General features: G+C 40.9%; 1 protein-coding gene across 1 annotated transcript in view; it reads left to right on the top strand.

The window, feature by feature from the left end:
• Nucleotides 1-19,388, top strand: part of EFCAB10 (EF-hand calcium binding domain 10) — a 123,168-nt gene that overhangs the window by 53,115 nt on the left and 50,665 nt on the right. Inside the window, exon 3 of the mRNA XM_044087136.1 lies at nt 3,209-3,299. Coding sequence (XP_043943071.1) covers nt 3,209-3,299 — 91 coding nt within the window. The remainder of the gene's footprint in view (nt 1-3,208; nt 3,300-19,388) is intronic.

The raw sequence follows: 19,388 nt of genomic DNA, 5'->3' as shown, positions 1-19,388 counted from the left end.
TTATGTTCATACCCTATCAATCCTAAAAGTCTACATAGAATTGCAGTGTGCTCAAAGTACTTGAAAGAAAGAAATCACATAAAAGAAATTACATATGTTGAAAATATGAGAAAAATAAAAGCTACAGATTTAAATCCCATACTACAAGGTTTCAAAAAACATTATGAGAATATAAATACTCTCAAACCAATAAATGAAAATATAAATCTAGACAAATTCTTATCTGATAATACTCTAAAGACCTTATCCCCTAGGAATATTGCTAAAATTGATAGACCTTTCACATTTACAGAACTAAAAAATCAAATAAACATCTTAAAAAACTAATAAAGCACCAGGGTTAGATGGTTTAATTCCTGAAATATATAAAATTCTTCCTGTAATACCTTAAAAATACTATTAAACACATTTTGTGAAATCAAAACTACTTATAATATCCCACCATCATGGAGATATTCATTAATCTCTCCCATACTTAAACCTGATAAAGATCCTACTTCATGTTCCTCCTATAGGCCCATCTCACTGTTAAATATAGATTTTCATGAGCATAATATCAAACAGAATCAATTCAATTATACCTAGACTGATAGAGGAAGATCAGACGGGTTTTATTAAACACAGAAAAGTCCAAGATAATATAAGACTTCTGACTCTTATAGATTTAGCTAACAAAAATAAAAATGAATTAACAATAATGAGTCTAGACATAAACAAAGCCATTGATTCACTGAGCTGGTCCTATCTATTTAAAGCTTTACAACACTATACATGTTCCCTAAATTTTTTTAAATTAATTAGAAACCTTTATGAAGACTGTTTCTTTTGTAAAGATAGGCTCCTTCTTATCCACCTAATTTAAACTTACAAAAGGAACAAAACAAGGTTGCCCTCTTTCCCCTTTAATTTCACTCTAGCTGTAGAACTACTAGCCAACTATATTAGAAATAATGTTCACATTAAAGGCTATAATTTAAATAGTAACATATTTCCAAAGATTCAGCTATTTGCGGATGATTTGTTACTAACTAGTGGATACATTGATGCATCTTTAGATCAGTTACTTAACACTTTAGATTTATTTGAAGGTTTATCTGGACTAAAATTTAATCATAGCAAGACCCAGACTTTGTTAATAAATAAAAAGACGACTATGAAAATGAAAAGTTATAAATGCTTTAACTGGGACAATACACAAATTAAATACCTGGGTGTTCAAATTAATTCCACTCTTAAGAATACAATTACTACAAACTATAATATCTTAACAAATCTAATTATTAATCTCACAGATAATTGGAACAAACTTTATTTTACTTTTGAGGACAGACTAATGCTAATTAAAATGATAGTGTTACCTAAAATGCTTTATATAAGTCGGTCTTTAATCATTCCCCCAACCAAGAAAATATTAAAAAAATTAGTAATAACTTACTAAAATTTCTGTGGTATCCTCAAAAACCCAGAATATCTTTACAAAGACATGTGGCAAGTTGGGAAGAAGGAAGTATTAGTTTTCCTAATACTGAATATTATGTAAATGCTTCTGTTTTGATATAATCCTTTTATTGTTAACCCCCTCATATAATTCATATTGGAAACTATTACATGAAAAAAAATATTAAACAATAATAGAACGTTAATTGACCCTCTATCTACAATACACCAAAAATACCTTTATTTGGTCTTTAAAAATATACATACAAGATAAGCAGAAGTTAAAATCTTGCTCCTTTATCAGTCTAATAATAGCAAATTTCATGAAAATCACCCAATCTAAGCAGTCAATTAAAAGCTTATTAATATTACTTTTTCCTATTGCTTATACTAATGAATGTTTAATATCTTTTTATAAAACTAAAATGCTTGAACTTAAAAATAATGACTTAATATACTGGAACCAATTCTTATCCACTAATGGAATTTATTCAGCTAACCATCTGATTACTAGATACAGCCTACATAATAACAACTGGCTAGACATACAAACCTGCAGAGAATTTATATATAACAAAACTATATTTTCCTTACAAACCCATGGAAACAACATACCTAAAACACTAGAACTTTTGATTAATATAATTAATGGTTCTTTGAAAGGCACCTCATTTATACCCCTAATATATAAAGTCATTAGATCTGATAATAATTCCATGAATGGTTCTTTTTGGGAATACTCCACCAAAATAAATAATGGAGAATTTACTACTAAAAACAAGAAATTACTTCTAAAATCAGTACAAAAAACAATTTCTCCTTACTGGAAAATATACACGTGGAAATTCCTCCACAGAAGTTATTATACACCTCAAAGAATTGCAAATATGTACAAAACAAATGATATGAAATGTTGGAGGTGTAAAGCTACAGAAGCTGACTGGTTTCATATGATTGTTGCATGTAGTATGTTATCCCAATTTTGGAAGGAATTTGAATGTTTCTTTAAGGCCTTATGGAATAATAATTGTGAAATTTCAAGTTCACTCATTTTATTTAAAGTACCAATACCAGAAATTGTACCCAGATCTCAAACACATCTTCTTTGGTCAATATTTGCAGTAGCAAGAAAGGTTGTGACAAAAAATTGGAAAACTAACTCTCCTATATCTTTCAGAAATGAATTTATTTATTTAGCCAGGACCTTATGTGAAAAAGAAATGTCTAGTTTAAAAATGAATACAAAGAATTTAACACACAAATTAATTGCTTGGGAAAAGTTACAATCCTTAATAAAAAGTATTAAATGATTTCCTGAATGTATATAGAAGTATTTCCTTGTTATGGACTTTGTAAATAATTTGTTTCAGTTTGAGTGTAAATATGTTATTGTTATTATTATTGTTATAAAAAATAAATAAAAAACATTTTTGAAAAAAAACTATCATGTTATCCATTTGGTTAAGTTTTTGTAGGGTGTCATAAAATGTATGATTGGATTCTGCCATTTACTATAATATTTTGATGAGTCTGGTTTAGTGGTAAAAGGGTAAGAGGGGGAGATATTGGGTTGTAATGCCTAGCAAGCAAACAAAGAGGAAAACTTGAAACATGCTGTTGGGTTGCAGAAGTAAGCATTATTCTTATTGAAACACTTTGGAAATAAATTTTGCTGTTAATATAATTTACTTGTTTATTGTATATGACACTAGTTTAGTGGATGTCATAAAGTAATATGCAACCTTATATTTTCTGTATGTTATTTTCCTAGTGATGAAAACCCTTGGGATAACATCGTATGAAGAGCTTCCACATGGATCAAGCATAAACCGAATTACATTAGATACATTTAAGAAAGAGGCGTAAGTAAAATTACAGTAGGGATACAACTTAATGTGGTATTTAATAGATGTTTCATAAGAAAATACGCAAGCAAAATTTTGATTAGATGAGAAGAAATGCCTTGTAGGGGCCAAGTTTATTGTTTTATATGTTACACAACCTAGAAATAAAGAGAGAGCGAGAGAGATTGTTACAACATTAAAACCTTTTCTCCGGGTCTTGATTATATTGCAGAAAAGATTTACTACAGCATTATTCCTGTATTATAACTTTAATGTTACACATATATATATATATATATATATATATATATATATATATATATATATATATAGATTCACTTCAGAAGCTCGAATTTACAAAATCTCGAACTGCAAATAGCCGTAAGCAAAAGATCGAGTTTCGTAAACTCAAACTTTTGAAGCGAAACCAAAAAAAAAAAAAAAAAAGACAAACTTTGCTTTTGCAGGGGGCTGTGCCCCACACCCCCTACTTAAATATACCAACTCCAAGATCGCGCTACAGTGGGGAAATGGGAAATCTCCCATCTTGCGCTGTATGTGGAAGCGCAAAATGGGAGATTTCTCATTTCCTGTCAACACCGCAAAAAAAAAAAAAAAATACATACACACAGAGCGTACAAGAATCCTTGCCTCTGTGTGCACGCAATGTATTAATGTAAGTAAACTCTTATTTTTACACACTACACATATTCGATTTACTGAAATCACGATCATATGGTCTCGTCCATATGCAATTCAAGATTTCAGTAATTCGATTATGTGAAGTGTTCCCTTATATATATATATATATATATATATATATATATATATATCTGGTCCATACACCATAGTCAGTAATGATCAAGGCCATAGGCAAACAAAAATAACTAAACTATCAATGCCTGTATTGACTCTGGATTAAGTTCATAACTTAAGTATATGGATAGCAAACACACAACACAGTACAATTAAACAATCCAAAAACAGTACAGGCAATGGAAAATAAGTTCACTGGTAAGAACAGTCATTAGGATGTAAGACAACAAAAAATGAAGAATATAGATGGCTTGAAAAACAGAAATTTCCAAACAGTTTGAGAACAGTAAAAAGCTAGAATGTAGAAGTGATCACATATCAACATCACAGATGTTTCAAGTTAGTGTGATGCAGAAGTTGAAAACAAGTCTTACAACTATTAGTATAATAAGAGAGAATCCATGTTATAACCTAGGATAGGTATTCTTAAGAGCAATCTGCATGCTTATAGAGCCCAAGTTTGATATAAACCCAGTTCAGCAACAGAAGAAATGAGTGAATATGTGCACTACCTGTTCTCTTTAAAACAATTGCATTTTGAGACATCTTTCAATTTTGATTTTAATCTGCTCAGGCCTGTTTCATTTCTGATGTGGGCAAGAAGACAGTCCTAACTGGCATGGGTGGTTTTGCTAAAGACATGCAGTTAAACTCTTTTTTTCTAGAGGCTCCTTTAGCTGTTTAAAACTTTAATTTAAAGGCTCACTGCTGCTTTTCAGCTGTGAGAAACATTTCTGCAGCTTGTTCTAAGTAGTGGGGATATTTGTAGCATTTCCATATTCAGGCTTGTATTTGGGCCTAGTGTTTGTGGAGGCTGTGTGTCTGAGCACATATTCAGGGACATCTTGGTTTAGCCAAAGCCATCAGGCATTTCAGTGAGAGAGAATTGTTTGAGGTCATTGGCTGACTGAGGTCACCTGGACTACAGCTTAGACTAAGCACCTCATTGGTTCTTTTGAGATTTCTTTCTTAAAAGCTGTCTCAGGTTTCAACTTTATGTTACCTAAGAAGTTCAGTTGTGAGTGTTCTGCCATTTCACACTGAGCTTACGGAAGGAAGGACACTGAGGAAACTCGGAGCTATAATATATAACATTAAGTATCCTGTTTTTTGTTTATTTTGTTCTTTATTTCTTTGTTATTTATAGCACTTTGTGTATTGTGTATTTTGTAGCTAGTTTCACTGTGTGTGAGGTATTAACTGGAAATTGTCCTCTTTTATTAAGCATCTGTTGGGTTGTTTGTTTCAGATAAGTTGTTGCAGTTAAACTCTTTTTTCGAGAGGCTCCTTTAGCTGTTTAAAACTTTCATTTAAAGGCTCACTGCTGCTTTTCAGCTGTGAGAAACATTTCTGCAGTTTGTTTCCCACCCTCCGTCCCTGTTGGTATAGTATTTTTGCAGTTGCCCGCCCCTAGTGTAAATTTGATCTGGGACCTTCCTCCCAGTCTAGTGTCATTACCTCATTCTACCCAGTACAGGGAGAACATTTGAGAAGGCCAATCAGCTTAGTTTCTGCTACTCCTTTCTCTCTTTCCTTTCTCTCTTTCCACTTACATTTTTTTTATCAGCTTTTACTGTATTTGTGTTTCTTCCTACTTTATTTTGCTTTTGCGTCATCTTAAAAGTACCCAGTTGTATTTATTACTGCTTGGTGTAACTCATTCTAAGCCTTTTAGTTTAAACACTTGGGCTTCAGACCAGTTGTTTTACATTAAGAAGGTTTGTGGTCTGCAATGTAGTGGCAGAACAGGTAGCTTACATCCTTCTAAGTTGGGAACTGCTGATTGAGGGCTCAGTGTCTGTTATTCTAAAAATGTATTAATTCTGGTTTAAGCACTTGGGCTTCAGGCCAGTTATTTTACATTAAGAGGGTTCGTGGTCTACACTCTTGTGGGAGGAGAGGCTGGACTCTGCCCTTCTGAGCTGGGAATTTCTGGTTAAAGGCTTATAGTGCCTACATATTTGAACTGCTTCTTACTGAAATTGGTACACCTTGTTTGCTGTAGCATAGACTAGATCCAGGCCTGCTGAATCTAGCTTTGTTTGTATAACTTGAGCACTAATCCAGGCATTCTTTAAAGTATTCAATTGTATTTATTACTGCTTGGTAGTAACTTGATTAAAGTGTAGCTATCATTCTAAGTCTTTTGGATTAATCACTTGGGCTTCAGACCAGTTGTTTTACATTAGGAAGGTTTGTGGCCTGCACTGTGGTGGCAGGACAGGTAGCTTACATCCTTCTAAGTTGGGAACTGCTGATTGAGGGCTCAGTGTCTGTTATTCTAAAAGTGTATTAGTTCTGGTTTAAGCACTTGGGCTTCAGGCCAGTTATTTTATATTAAGAAGGTTCGTGGTCTGCACTCTTGTGGGAGGAGAGGCTGGACACTGCCCTTCTGAGCTGGGAATTTCTGGTTAAAGGCTTATAGTGCCTGCATATTTGAACTGTTTCTTACTGAAATTGGTACACCTTGTTTGCTGTAGCATAGACTAGATCCAGGCCTGCTGAATCTAGCTTTGTTTGTATGCTTGTTGTTTGTTTGCTTGTTATTTCCCTGAAGTGCTAATTCCACCTAAACGCGTCTTTTCAGCACTTCTGTGGATCCCTAGTGATATCTGCATTGCTTACTGTACTTATTTCCTTGTTTCACTTAAAAGAAAGTTACTGTTTGTCGTTTTTGCATTTAAGTTACCTGTAACACATTGCATTTAAGTTACCTGGCACTTGCTCATTAAGTCGGCACTAAAAAATTTAAAGCACTACACCCTCACAAACTCCCCTTGAGTACCTTGTTCCCCATTTACCTGTTTTTTCAATTATAAAGGAATTCCCAATACTATTCTAGCATGTCCAAAGGTCAGTTGTCAATCTCCTCTCCGTTCCAGCTGGTGAATCTGGGAATCTTGAGGCAATGTTACAACTGCCTCATGTACACAGACAACCCTCTCCTCCTCCCAACAAATTCCAACACGTGAGAGATGCAACCATATAACCAAACTGGAGGCTAAGCTCTCTCAACTCAGTACTGGCGTAACCAGTCAGGAGGAGAAGGAAACCACACACACTACAATTCCAGTCTCACATAGACCTACCATGACAGCAAACCAAACACATAAACACACAAAAACATACTCTGAGGCTCTAAATAAAAATCTGTCTAAGCAGCAGAGACCTCCAAAGCAGACACCCAAGCAACCGCTACCCCAAAACAAAACACGTGCAGCACATATCTCACAAAGCCAGCGTGCCGAACAGTCACAGCCCTTAAGGCTAAACAACACACCTGATACACTTGTAATAGGTGACTCTATCGTCAGGCACACTGATGTCCCACTCACCAGGCTGAACAAGGAGAAGGTCACGGTGAGCTGCCTGTCGGGCGCTAGGATCCGCCACATAACACACGCACTCAGGTCACTCCAAGGCAAGTACAAATATGACTCAGTCATTGTCCATGCTGGTGTGAATGACCTGAGATGTACCTCCCTGGACTACATGAAAAGAGACATATAGGAGCTCTCTGAGCATGTATCCCAGGCCGGTATGACCCTGACCTTGAGTAGCATCTTACCCTCACCAAGAATGATGCCACAATATGAAGACAAGATTATCAATTTCAACAATTGGCTTAAGTATTGGTGTCATTCAAAGGGGATCCAATGCCTGTCAGCCTGGGATGACATGCTTGACAAGCCACGATGCTTCGCTAGGGACGGCTTGCACCTGTCACCCCTGGGCTTTCGGATATTGGCAAAGGCTCTTGCTACCCCCATAGTGCCTTTTTTAGGCAAGGCTCAAAAGACAAACCCACCTCCATAGGTATCACAAGGGATATGAAACTAAGAGTAATGCTACTCAACGCCAGAAGTCTAAACCTCAAGATGCACGCACTCAAAACTCTCCTTAGCATGGAGAACATCGATATCTTTGCAGTAACAGAAACCTGGTTCAAGGCTCCCGAGAGCACCCCAGCACTACCAGGTTATACTTCATACCATGCTTTTCGGACCCAAAACTTGGACTGAACCACAAAAGGAGGGGGAGTATCAATATTCGTCAAAGATACCCACACCTCCAGGTTGGTGGCACAGCACGAAACTTCAGAGACTATCCATGTGCAACTAACAGTGGGTAAAACTGCCTTCCAGTTTATAGCCTGCTACAGACCACCCTCCCAAACCCAGGAACCCCACTCGGCCTTCCTGAGAACACTGGAAAATATGAAGGTCTCTCCAAACATTATTATATTGGGCGACTTCAACTACCCAAACATAGACTGGGAGCATTACTCTAGCTCCAATACCCTAGCCCAAAGGTTCCTAGAATTTATAAACTCAAATGCTATGGAACAACTTGTTACCACTCCCACAACAGGGGAAAACATACTGGACCTGATCATCACCAACATGAGGACTCTATGCTCCAGACCAGAAGTGTATCCCTCACTGGTAAGATCAGACCATAAACTAATCTCACTGGATATTCACATCCCGACCCCACCCCCTGCCCAGAAAACCACAGTGAAAAACTTCTCTAAAGCAAATTTCACACTCCTCAAAACCGAGGTGGAATCCTTCAAAGCCCCCGGGCCTGTGGAAAATATGGCCCAGACTGCAGAATCCTTTATAAACGCATTCTATGTACACCTTCAGGAATGCATGGATCATGCAATCCCAAATAAAACCAAGACCCAATCCTCCAAAGGCAGACGTCCTGTCTGGTGGACCTCAGACATAAACAAACTATACAATAGAAGGAGGAAGCTACTACATGATGGAGCAAAATCCCAAAAAGGGAAGACATCTCTGATCAGTATTAGCAAAAAACTACGGGCACTCATAAAGTCGTCTAAGGCCAGCTTCGAGAGAAAAATTGCACAGGACACTAAGGATAATCACAAGGCTTTCTTTAGTTATGTTAGGAACCTGGGTGGGAATTCCCAGATATGCTCAGAATTAGTCCAAAATGACAAAAAATACACCGAACCCACAGACATTGCCAACATCCTAGCTGACAGGTTCAGCGCAAACTCCCCCCCCCTCCCTACCAAAAGGGCGAATATCTATCCCAGCAGAGTGCTGCCCCCCTGATATATCAGATGCTCAGGTAATAGCCGCCCTTTCCAAAACTAAAAAACACAGCATCAATGGGACCAGACGGTGTCCCGGGCTGCGTCCTACATGAACTCCAAGAAGAGCTAAACCCAAACATAAAACTACTGTTCATTCTCAGCCTTACTACAGGATATGTACCCAAAGAGTGGCATACAGCAACAGTGGTCCCTCTCCACAAAGGTGGTGCCTCAACGGATCCTGGAAACTATCGCCCCATAAGCCTGACTAGCTTGGTCTGCAAAGCTTTGGAAAGGATCATCATGGACCTCATAAATAAAGATATTGGGGACCTACAGACACTGGATCCTACCCAATTCAGCTTCGTTAAGGGCAGATCCTGCCTCTTAAACCTGGTCGATTTCTTTAAAACAGTCACCAAGGCCATTGACGAGGGGAAGGTGGTCCACACAGCCTACCTGGACCTCACAAAAGCCTTCGATACAATACCCCACTCGGGCATTATAGATTAGCTCACCAGCTTAAATATAAACCCCTATGTCACTAGATGGGTTGCATACTGGCTCAAAGACAGAACTCACATGGTTAGAATTGCTGGAGCCATGTCAGACTCCAAACCAGTTACAAGTGGCATCCCACAAGGCTCAGTCCTGGGACCTCTCTTGTTCGGTATACATTTCTCGGAGGTACAGGCAAACACGGAAGGACTGTGGCTGACCAAGTTCGCAGATGACTGCAAATTGGGCGCCATAATCAACTCTCCAGCCGACACAAGCATCCTCCAAAAGGGCCTCATAGAAACAGACAACTGGTGCCAGAGCCATGGCCTCAAGCTAAACGCCAAAAAGTGTATAGTCATCCCCTTTGGCAAAAACAAAGTGCCCACAAATTACCACATAGGTGGTAATCCATTAAGTACAGAAGAAGTAATTAGGGACCTGGGGACCCAAGTTGATAGCAATCTCTCATTTGACAAACACGTGGCCAAAGTGGTTAGAAAAACATTTTATATAGCCCACCTAATCATGAAGGGATTCACATCTAGATCAGGGGAGGTCATCGTGCCTCTTTACTCATCCCTCATCAGGCCCATAATTGAGTACAATGCCCCTTTTGGGATGTACCTTACCAGACACCTGCAGGAACTGGAAAGACCCCAAAAGTACCTCACCAAGAGGATCAAAGGGCTCAAACAGATGCCATATGCTGCCCAGTTAAAGAAACTCAAGCTCTACTCAGTGGCATACCGCCTGCTCAGAGGCGATCTATGCCTGACGTATAAAGCCATGTCCAACCTGGAATTAATGGACATGCTGCACCTCAGAAAATCCAAATCCCATCGAGCTACGCGCTCAAGAGACTTGAACCTCAGCACTGAAATAAATAGGACATGCTGGAGGGACAGATTCATAACCCAGAGGCTCCCTTCACTCTGGAATAAAATCCCAGTCCAGGTTAGGCAGAGTCCCTCATTGACTCTCTTCACGAGGAATCTGGATGAGTGGATGGGAGATCATAGATTTACCCTGGGTATCACTTCTGTGTCACTGTTAGACAGAGGCACAGTATACTAACCTCGAAAAAGGGCATAGCAAAATTAATTTAAAATGGGTGGCGAAAGCCAAACACACTCTGGCTAGGCTTATAAATGCCCTAGGGCAGATAGCCTAGTATGAACCTATGAACATCATTTTGGGTTCAGGAACAGGCCATGATTATTAGAAGGTGGGTGAATTTGATGAGAGACTGTAGCCTCTCACTGGAGTTTTGGTATGCTGGAAGAAATATGTCATCTGTGTGCTGTAGTGTTGTCACTGTTAAAACAAAGTATTATAGCACAGTAAAAATTTGCAGATATTTTTTATTTGCATGAAGCATGTGGATCCACTTTAGTTATGTCACAGTCCTTAATTGTAAATTTAAGTAAGGGGGACAAGAAAAATGGACATGTGGAGTAAAAAGCTGATAAACTATCTTACCAAGGAGGAGGAAATGAGAAGTGACAAGTGAGGCAAAGAGATCAAAGTAAGTGTGGCTCATCTGGGAGGGATAGAAATGCAGTGTGGAATACTGCAGTTGGTTGTTGTTTTTCTTTTGGCTTTTCCCGGTTAGGGGTCACCACAGAGGAACTCCGGTCCGCGAATGATTGGCGGTTGATTTTTATGGTACCGAGGTGCCCGCCCGCCCGACTCCCAACCTTCAACGAAGGCACGCCCATTCATGCATGTCTTTCGAACGCCACTCAACCGTGGGGAAGACATGCAGACTCCACACAGAAGATGCTCCAGCCGAGGATTGAACTGGAGAACCTCTTGCTGTGAGGCGACAATGCTACCACTGCACCACCGCGGCTTACTGGAATACTGCGGTTGGTAAGAGGGTGAAAACAACAATATGGTTTCTTACATAAAAAGACTCAAGCCATCAAAGGTATTAAGTTGTGTTTATATTTAAGTCTCTAGCCGATTCTGGACTCCTGTAATAGACCCATGTAGCTTAACAGTGTGAAAACCTAGAATAGGGTATACATAGTGTAGCAATTTGCTTTACTCTCAGTAACAAAAAAAAAGTCTCTGGAACTAGCCTTTCAGTTTTAAGTTAGGATCGATTTACAGAGAAGAACATAAAACTGTTTCCCATATTTTTTGCAAAAAGGCAACTGAAAACAAACCCAGTCATGAATGCACTGCTAGTCTGCTTCAGCAAATATTTTCTAGCAAATGCTCCTGGAAATACAAGTGTATAAAATCCATTCTATTTAAACAGTATAAGTAGATAATTTCCCGATTTAAGTTCAATGTGGCCTCCTTTTAGTCAACTGAATGTCAGTATTACTTCATTCTGGTTACATAATTTTCCCCAGAGTTGGCCATTAACATTTACAAATTGCAGTTTAACACACTTTAACCATGCAGGCAAAAGATCATAGGATGTTACTAGGCTAATGGCCCTGGGGCCCTTACAAGCCTAGCCAAGAGTTTATCCCCAAAAAAGAAACCTTTGTCAGCACCTGTCACCCCTGTCAATGAGGGACACAGGTGGAACCCATTGGACAAATTTGTGGTTTCCCATCCACTCATCAAGGCTGTGCTTTTAGAGAGTCAGTGACGTACTCTGTTTGATGTGTATGGAAAGTCTATTCCAGAGATGGGGAACCTCTGGGTGACAGACCTGTCTCTCCAACAGGTTTTGATAATGTCACATTAGATTTCATAGGTGTGTACTAAGCTAATGACCCTGGAGCCCTTACAATCCTAGCCCATAGGATTACCCTGGCATCGTGCCACCCAACCTTAGTTCCCAGTGCCTCTGTCCAGTAAAGCCACTGGAGTGATCCCAGGGGTGATTCATCTATTTCCCATCCACTCATCAAGATTTCTATTGAAGAGGGTCAGTGAGGTTCTCTGCATGACATGTATGGGAAGTCTGTTCCATAGCATGGGCAGTCTCTGGGTTATGAACTTGTCCCTCCAGCATGTTTTGTTAATTGTGGTAATGAGGTTGAGGTCTCTGGAGCGTGTGGTGCGGATGGATTGGGATTTCTTTAGATGTAGCATTTCTAACAGATCTAGGTCAGACATGGCTTTGTAAGTCAAGCAGAGATCGCCTCTAAGTAGGCGATATGAGACAGAGAATAGTTGAGTTTTTTGAGACTGTCCATATAGGACAAATGTTTAAGGCCTAGCATCCTCTTTGTGAGGTACTTTTATGGCCTCTCCAGTTGTTTCAGGTGTTTAGTGAGGTACATGCCAAATGGGGCATTGTACTCAATGATTGGCCTAATGAGGGAAGAGTAGAGGGAGACAATGATCTCTTTCTTCCTGGATGCAAAACCTTTAGTAATGAGATGTGCCACATAGAAGGACTTTTTGACCACAGTGGCAATGTGGTGGTCAAAAGAGAAGTTGCTGTCAACCTGTGCTCCCAGTTCTCTTCTAACGCCTCCTGTGTTCAGTGGAGTACCATTGATGTAATTCATGGGAACCGGGTTTTTCCCAAAGGGAATGATGAATTTTGGCATTGAGCTTAAGGCCATGGTTCTGACACCAGTTGTTGGTCTCAGTGAGGCCTTTCTGTAGGATGTCAGCATCACTTGGGGAGTTAATAATAGCTCCCAACTTGCAATTGTCTGCAAACTTTTTCAGCCAGAGTCCTTTTGTGTTGCCCTGGACTTCAGAGAAGTAGATACCAAACAGGATAGGACCCAGGACCGAACCCTGTGGGACTCCACTCATGACTGGTCGGCAGTCTGACTTGGAATCAACTACTTTCACACTGTGGGTTCTATCTTTGAGCCAGTTTGCAACCCACCTAGTGATATAGGGGTTGATGCCTAGCTTAGTGAGTTTTTCTATGATTCCTGAGTGGGGAATGGTATCAAAGGCCTTGGCCAGATCAAGGTAGGCTGTATGGACCACCTTGCCTTCATCCACAGCTCTGGTGACTGATTCAAAGAAATCGACCAAGTTGAGCAGGCATGATCTGCCCTTCACAAAAATAAACTGTGTGGGATCCAGAGTTTGGAGATTTCTTATATCCCTGTTTATTAGGTCAATGATGATGCATTCCATAGCTTTGCATATCAAACTTGTCAGGCTAATGGGGCGATAGTTCCCAAGGTCTGTAGTCACTCCTCCTTTGTGGATTGAGATGACTGTAGCAGTCTGCCATTCAGTAGGGACAAAGCCTGAGGTAAGGCTGTGGTTGAACAGGGCACACAGGTGTGGTGCCAGTTCACTCTGTAGTTCATGTAGAACACAGCCAGGGATATTGTCAGGTCCCATAGAAGCTGTATTCTTAGCCTTGAACAGTGCTGTTTTAACCTGTACAGCAGTAATACTGAGCACCTGACAATCTACTGGTATTGTGATTGGTCAGTTGGGGGGAGGGGTAAAGTTGGCACTGAATCTGTCGGCTCGTTATAGGAGGTACTATTGTGCAGTAGCTCAGAGCAAATCTGGGTATTGCCATGGAGCTTCTTTATAGAACTACAAAAGGCATTGTGGTTGCCTTTACTATCTGCTGCAATTCTATTTTCATAGCTAGCTTTAGAGGATTTGATGAGGGATCCCAACATTTTGTTGAGGCTGATAAGGGAGCTTTTCCAGTTTTGTGACTTCACCTTATTCTGCATCAGTTTCCTCCTTCTGTTGTAGGGTTTGTTTATTGCAGGAGACCACCAGATTGGCTTCTTTTTGGAGGAGAGCGTCTTGGTTCTATTGGGTATGGCGAGATCCATGCATTTGTGCATCTGTTTGTACAGTGCATTGGTATATGATTTGGCGGTCATGCAACTATTATCCATTTGCATGGGTCCTGTGAAGTTAGCCACCTCTGTTTTTAGGAGCCCAAAGTTAGCTTTGGAGACGTTTTTCATGGTGGTTACCTTTGTGTATGTGGGGGTGGGGGGGGGGGGGGGCGGGGGATGTAGATTTCCAAGGTGATTCGTTTGTGGTCAGATCTAACCAGGGAGGAGTTGACTATTGGTGTAGAGCAAAGGTCGCCCGTGTTAGTAATGAGCAGGTCAAGGATGTTGCTACCTCTAGTGGGGGTACGAACGAGCTGGTCCAGGGCATTGGAATGAATGAATTCCAGGAAACATTGGGCAAGTGTATTGTTACATGAGTAGTTTTCCCAGTTAATGGAGGGGTAGTTGAAGTCGCCCAGTATGAGAGTGTTGGGTTGGACCTTAATATTCTCCAGGGTGCTTAGGAACGTGGAGTGTGAGTATTGGGACATGGTTGGGGACCTATAGCAGGGTACGACCTGAATCTCTGTCTTACCCAGTGTTAGCTGCACCTGAAGTATCTCTGATGCATTATGTTGGGCTACCAGTCTGGAGGTGTGCACATCCTTTATGAATATGGAAACACCACCACCTTTGGAGCTATGATCCAAGTTCTGGGGCCGAACATGTTGAATGAGTTATAGCCTGGTAGTGCAGGGGTGCTTTCTGCTGCCTTGAAACAGGTCTCTGTTACAGCACAAATGTCACTGTTCTCCATTTTAAGGAGTGCTTTGAGCGAGTGCATTTTGAGATTTAGACTTCTGGTGTTGAGCAGCATGACCCTCAAATTGCATCTGTTTGTAGCTGTTATGGTGGTAATTTGATCTTTGGAACACCATCTAAAAATGGCACTATAGGGGTGCCAAGAGCCTTGGCCAGTATTCGGGAGCCCAGGGGTGACAGATGCAGGCCATCTCTGGCAAAGCATCAAAGTCTGTCAATCATGTCATCCCAGGTAGACAGATACTGGATCCCCTTAGAATGACACCAGAAAGTTAGCCAATTGTTGAAATAGGTCATTTTCTGCTTATACTGTGGTATCATTCTGGGTAATGGTCGGATGCTGCTCAGGGTTAGGGTCATACCCACCTGGGCTACATAATCTGAGAGCTCCTCCATGTCTCTCTTCATGTAGTCCAGGGAGGTATGTCTCAGGTCATTTACACTCACATGTACAGTGGCAGAGTCATATTTGTACCTGTTGTTGAGGGACCTGAGTGCGTGCGTTATGTGGCAGATCCTGGTACCTGACAGGCAGCTGACTGTTACTTTTTCCTTATTCAACCTAGTGAGTGGGACATCAGTGTGCCTCACTATCGAGTCACCTATGACTAGTGTGTTGGGCATGCTGTTTTGCCTTAGGGGCTTTGGTTGAATGGCACACTGTTTAGGAGAGTTATGTGTCTCGTGATTAGTGTTGTGTTGTGGTGGTCGAGTGTGTTTCTGCCTTTGGTAGATGTTTGGGTAGATTTTTTTGAGAGCCTCTGCAAAGGTGGGTGTATGGTTTGTGTTTTTATGTGAAGGGCTGTGTGTTCCATGTGATGTGGTGCAGGTGTTGACCTTCTCCTCTTGACCAGCTAACATGGTCTTGGCTGGAGAGTGTGTGGCTTCCAGTTTGGATATATAAGTGCATCTCTCACAGGTCTGAATGCTGGGAGGTAAAATGAGAGGGTTGTCCGTGTACATGAGGCAGTTGCTGCACTTAGGATGCCCAGGTTCACCAGGTTAATAGGAGAATGCACAGGGAACTGACATTTAGACATGCCTGGAGGGGTTGGCATTAATAATAAGTACTGGAGCTGTTTCCTTGTAGAACGTTTAGTGCTGGTAACACTTTTGTGTGCTACAATAATTGCTACAAGTAGTCTGGTAAAGTGCTAGACTAATAAGCTAGTAAAAGTGCAGGAGAGGAGTGAACTAGCAGATCTAAGGGAAAAATTGAACAGCAGACTTTGGCACCACTCAGGAGCTTACAAACAGTCCTGGATACAGCAAATCTGTATCTGGACTAGACTAGTTACAGGAAAGGCAGGAAACAAGCGCAAATGCCGGCTTTTAAAACAGAACGTTGAAAGAGATGGAAAAAACTGCACAAATGGTCAATAAACTATGATTTCTGGGCCAGAAACCGCTCCCCTTGTGGTAGATAGGCTACCTAGTGCTTAACACTCCCACTGATAAACTAAAAGGCTTCCCTCCAACACAGAAAGGCTTGGGTAGCTCAGAAGCTTCCATACAGTCCTGGATACAGCAAATCTATGTCTGGACTAGACTAGTTACAGGAAAGGTGGTTAACAAGTGCAAATGCAGGCTTTTAAACCAGAAAGTTGAAAGAGATGGAAAAAAATGGGTCTATATTAGAACATCGATGTTTTATAACATCGAATGTTCTAATATCAAACCCTATTCAGCAAACGCTGAAAATAGTGAAGCTGCAGAAAACCAAATTTTTTCCCAGGGAAAGAATTTGGTTGTCCATTTCTGTCGCTTCGCTATTTTCAGTGCTGTGGTGGAACGGTACAGGTCAGGTTCAGGTAAGTGTGCAATTGTGTGCACGTGAGGGTTAGGGTGGGTTAGGTGAGTTAGGGTTAGGGCACGGGTCGGGTAAGTGTGCAAATGTGTGGAAGTGAGGGTTAGGGTGGGGCAGGTGACTTAGGGTTAGGGCACGGGTGAGATGAGTCTGAGATAATGACGGACCTTAGGGTTAGGGTTTGGGTTAAGATAAGTAGATAGTTAGTAATGTATGTACAGTTTAGTGTAGGGTTAGATGTAAGATTTTAGATGTATGTGTGTGGATTGCTGTTTGGTGTGTTTGTGTTGTGTGTATGTGTTTCGGAACAGCAAATTTTTTCCCTAGGAAAAAATTTGCTGTTCTGAATATTTGATGTCAGCGTTCACTGAATTGGGTTCAATATTAGAACATTCGAAGTTGTAACACTTCGATGTTCTAATATAGACCCAAAAACCTACCCAAATGGCCAATAAACTACAATTTCTGGGCCAGAAACCACTCCTGTTGTGGCAGATAGGCTACTTAATGCTTGCCATTCCCACTGATAAGCTAGAAGGCTTCCCTCCAATACAGAAAGAGTTAGGCCTCTCGAATGGGTAATGCGAGAGGAGTTAGACATACTGATATGGAGCATCTCTAGTAGGGCAGGGTCCAAGATTGCCTTGTAGACGAGACACAGATCACCTCTGAGCAATCTGTACGATACTGAGTAGAGTGATGGTGATTTGAGCCTGTCCACATAGGACAGGTGTTGGAGGTCATGGATTCTCTTTGTGAGGTATTTCTGTGGCCTTTCCAGCTGGTACAGGTGTTTGGAGAGGTACATACCAAACGGGGCATTGTACTCAACTATTGGCCTAATAAGGGAGGAGTACAGAGAGGTAATAACCTCCTTTTTTCTCGATGCAATCCCTTTACTTATGAGATGAACCAAGTAAAAGGCTTTTCTGGCCACTGCTGCTACATGATGGTAGAATGTGAGATTGTTGTCAACCTGTATAACGAGGTCTCTTACCACAGGTTGTCTGCTTAGGGAGTTGCCATTGATGTGGTAATCAGTAGGGGCTGTGTTTTTGCCAAATGGTATTATAATACATTTTTTTTGTGTTTAACTTAAGGCCATGACTTTGGCAGCAGTCATTTGTTGCTGTGAGACTCTCTTGTACTATGTTAACATCACTTGAGGAGTCGGTGACAGCATTCAACATACAGTTTTCCACAAGCTGGGTCAGCTACAGGCATTTTGTCTTTGCCTGGACCTCTGAGAAGTAGATGCCAAACAGAAGGGGTCCCAGGACAGATCCCTGGGGAACACCACTAGTAACAGGTCTCCTTGTCAGAGGTAAAAGCACCTATTTTGACATGTTGTTCCCATCAGTGAGCCAGTTGGCCACCCACCTAATGAGATGGGGATTTACGCCAAGTTGTATTAGTTTTTCGATGATGCCCGAGTCGGGGATTGTGTCAAAGGCTTTAGCCAAGTCAAGATAAGCTCTATGTACTGACTTTCCCTCATCCAGAGCCTTGGGAGCAGTCTTAAAAAAGTGAACCAGGTTCAACAGGCAAGATCTGCCCTTGACAAATCTGAACTGCATGGGGTCAAGTGCTTGGAGATTGCCTACGTCCTTGTTTATGAGGTCCATAAAATATGCTGCATGGCTTTACAGGTCAGAATTGTCAAGCTAATGGGGCGATAGTTTTCAGGGTCAGTAGTGGCACCACCTTTGTACAAGGGGATGACAATGGCAGTTCTCCACTCTGCTGGAATGAAGCCTGCACTTAGGCTGTGATTGTATAGGGTGCTCAATGGCAAAGCTAGTTCTTGTTGGAGATGGTGCAGAATACAACCTGGGACACTATCACGTCCCATGGAAGCTGTGTTCTTTGACTTGGATAGGGCCTTTATTATTTGATCTACAGAGATGTGGGGTGTGGGACAAGTATTTGGGGATGTTGAATGGGCCTTTTGGGGGGACAGGGGGGTGAATGGGCCTTATGGGGGGACAGGGGGTGAATTTTGCCCTGCCTTACCAGGCTATACCTCATTCCAAACATTCTGACCCCAAAATGAGGTCGGGAAGACTAAGGGTGGTGGAGTCTCTAGCTTCATTAAAGACAAGTTGGCAAAGTCAACAGGATCCATGTAAGTGGTACCATTAAGAACTAATTCGGAACAAACCTGGGCTTTGCTATGGAGGTTCCTGATGTAACTGAAAAAGACTTCATGGTTTCCTTTTGTTTCAGATGCTAGTTACGATTCATAATTGGCTTTGGAGGTTTTCACTAATGATCTAATTTGCTTGTTGAGGCTAAGGAGGGAGTTTTTCCAACTGGGAATTTGTGCCTTTTTACACATGGAAAACAGTTTCTTCCTTTTGTTGTAAAGCCTGTTGATAGAGGATGTCCACCAGATGGGTTTGTGT

This window comes from Protopterus annectens, chromosome 11.part0, assembly GCF_019279795.1.
Source record: "Protopterus annectens isolate FY-2018-M chromosome 11.part0, PAN1.0, whole genome shotgun sequence".
Taxonomy (NCBI): Eukaryota; Metazoa; Chordata; order Ceratodontiformes; family Protopteridae; genus Protopterus; species Protopterus annectens.
Note: the sequence above shows the minus strand (reverse complement) of the source record. Positions and strands in the feature narration are given on the sequence as shown.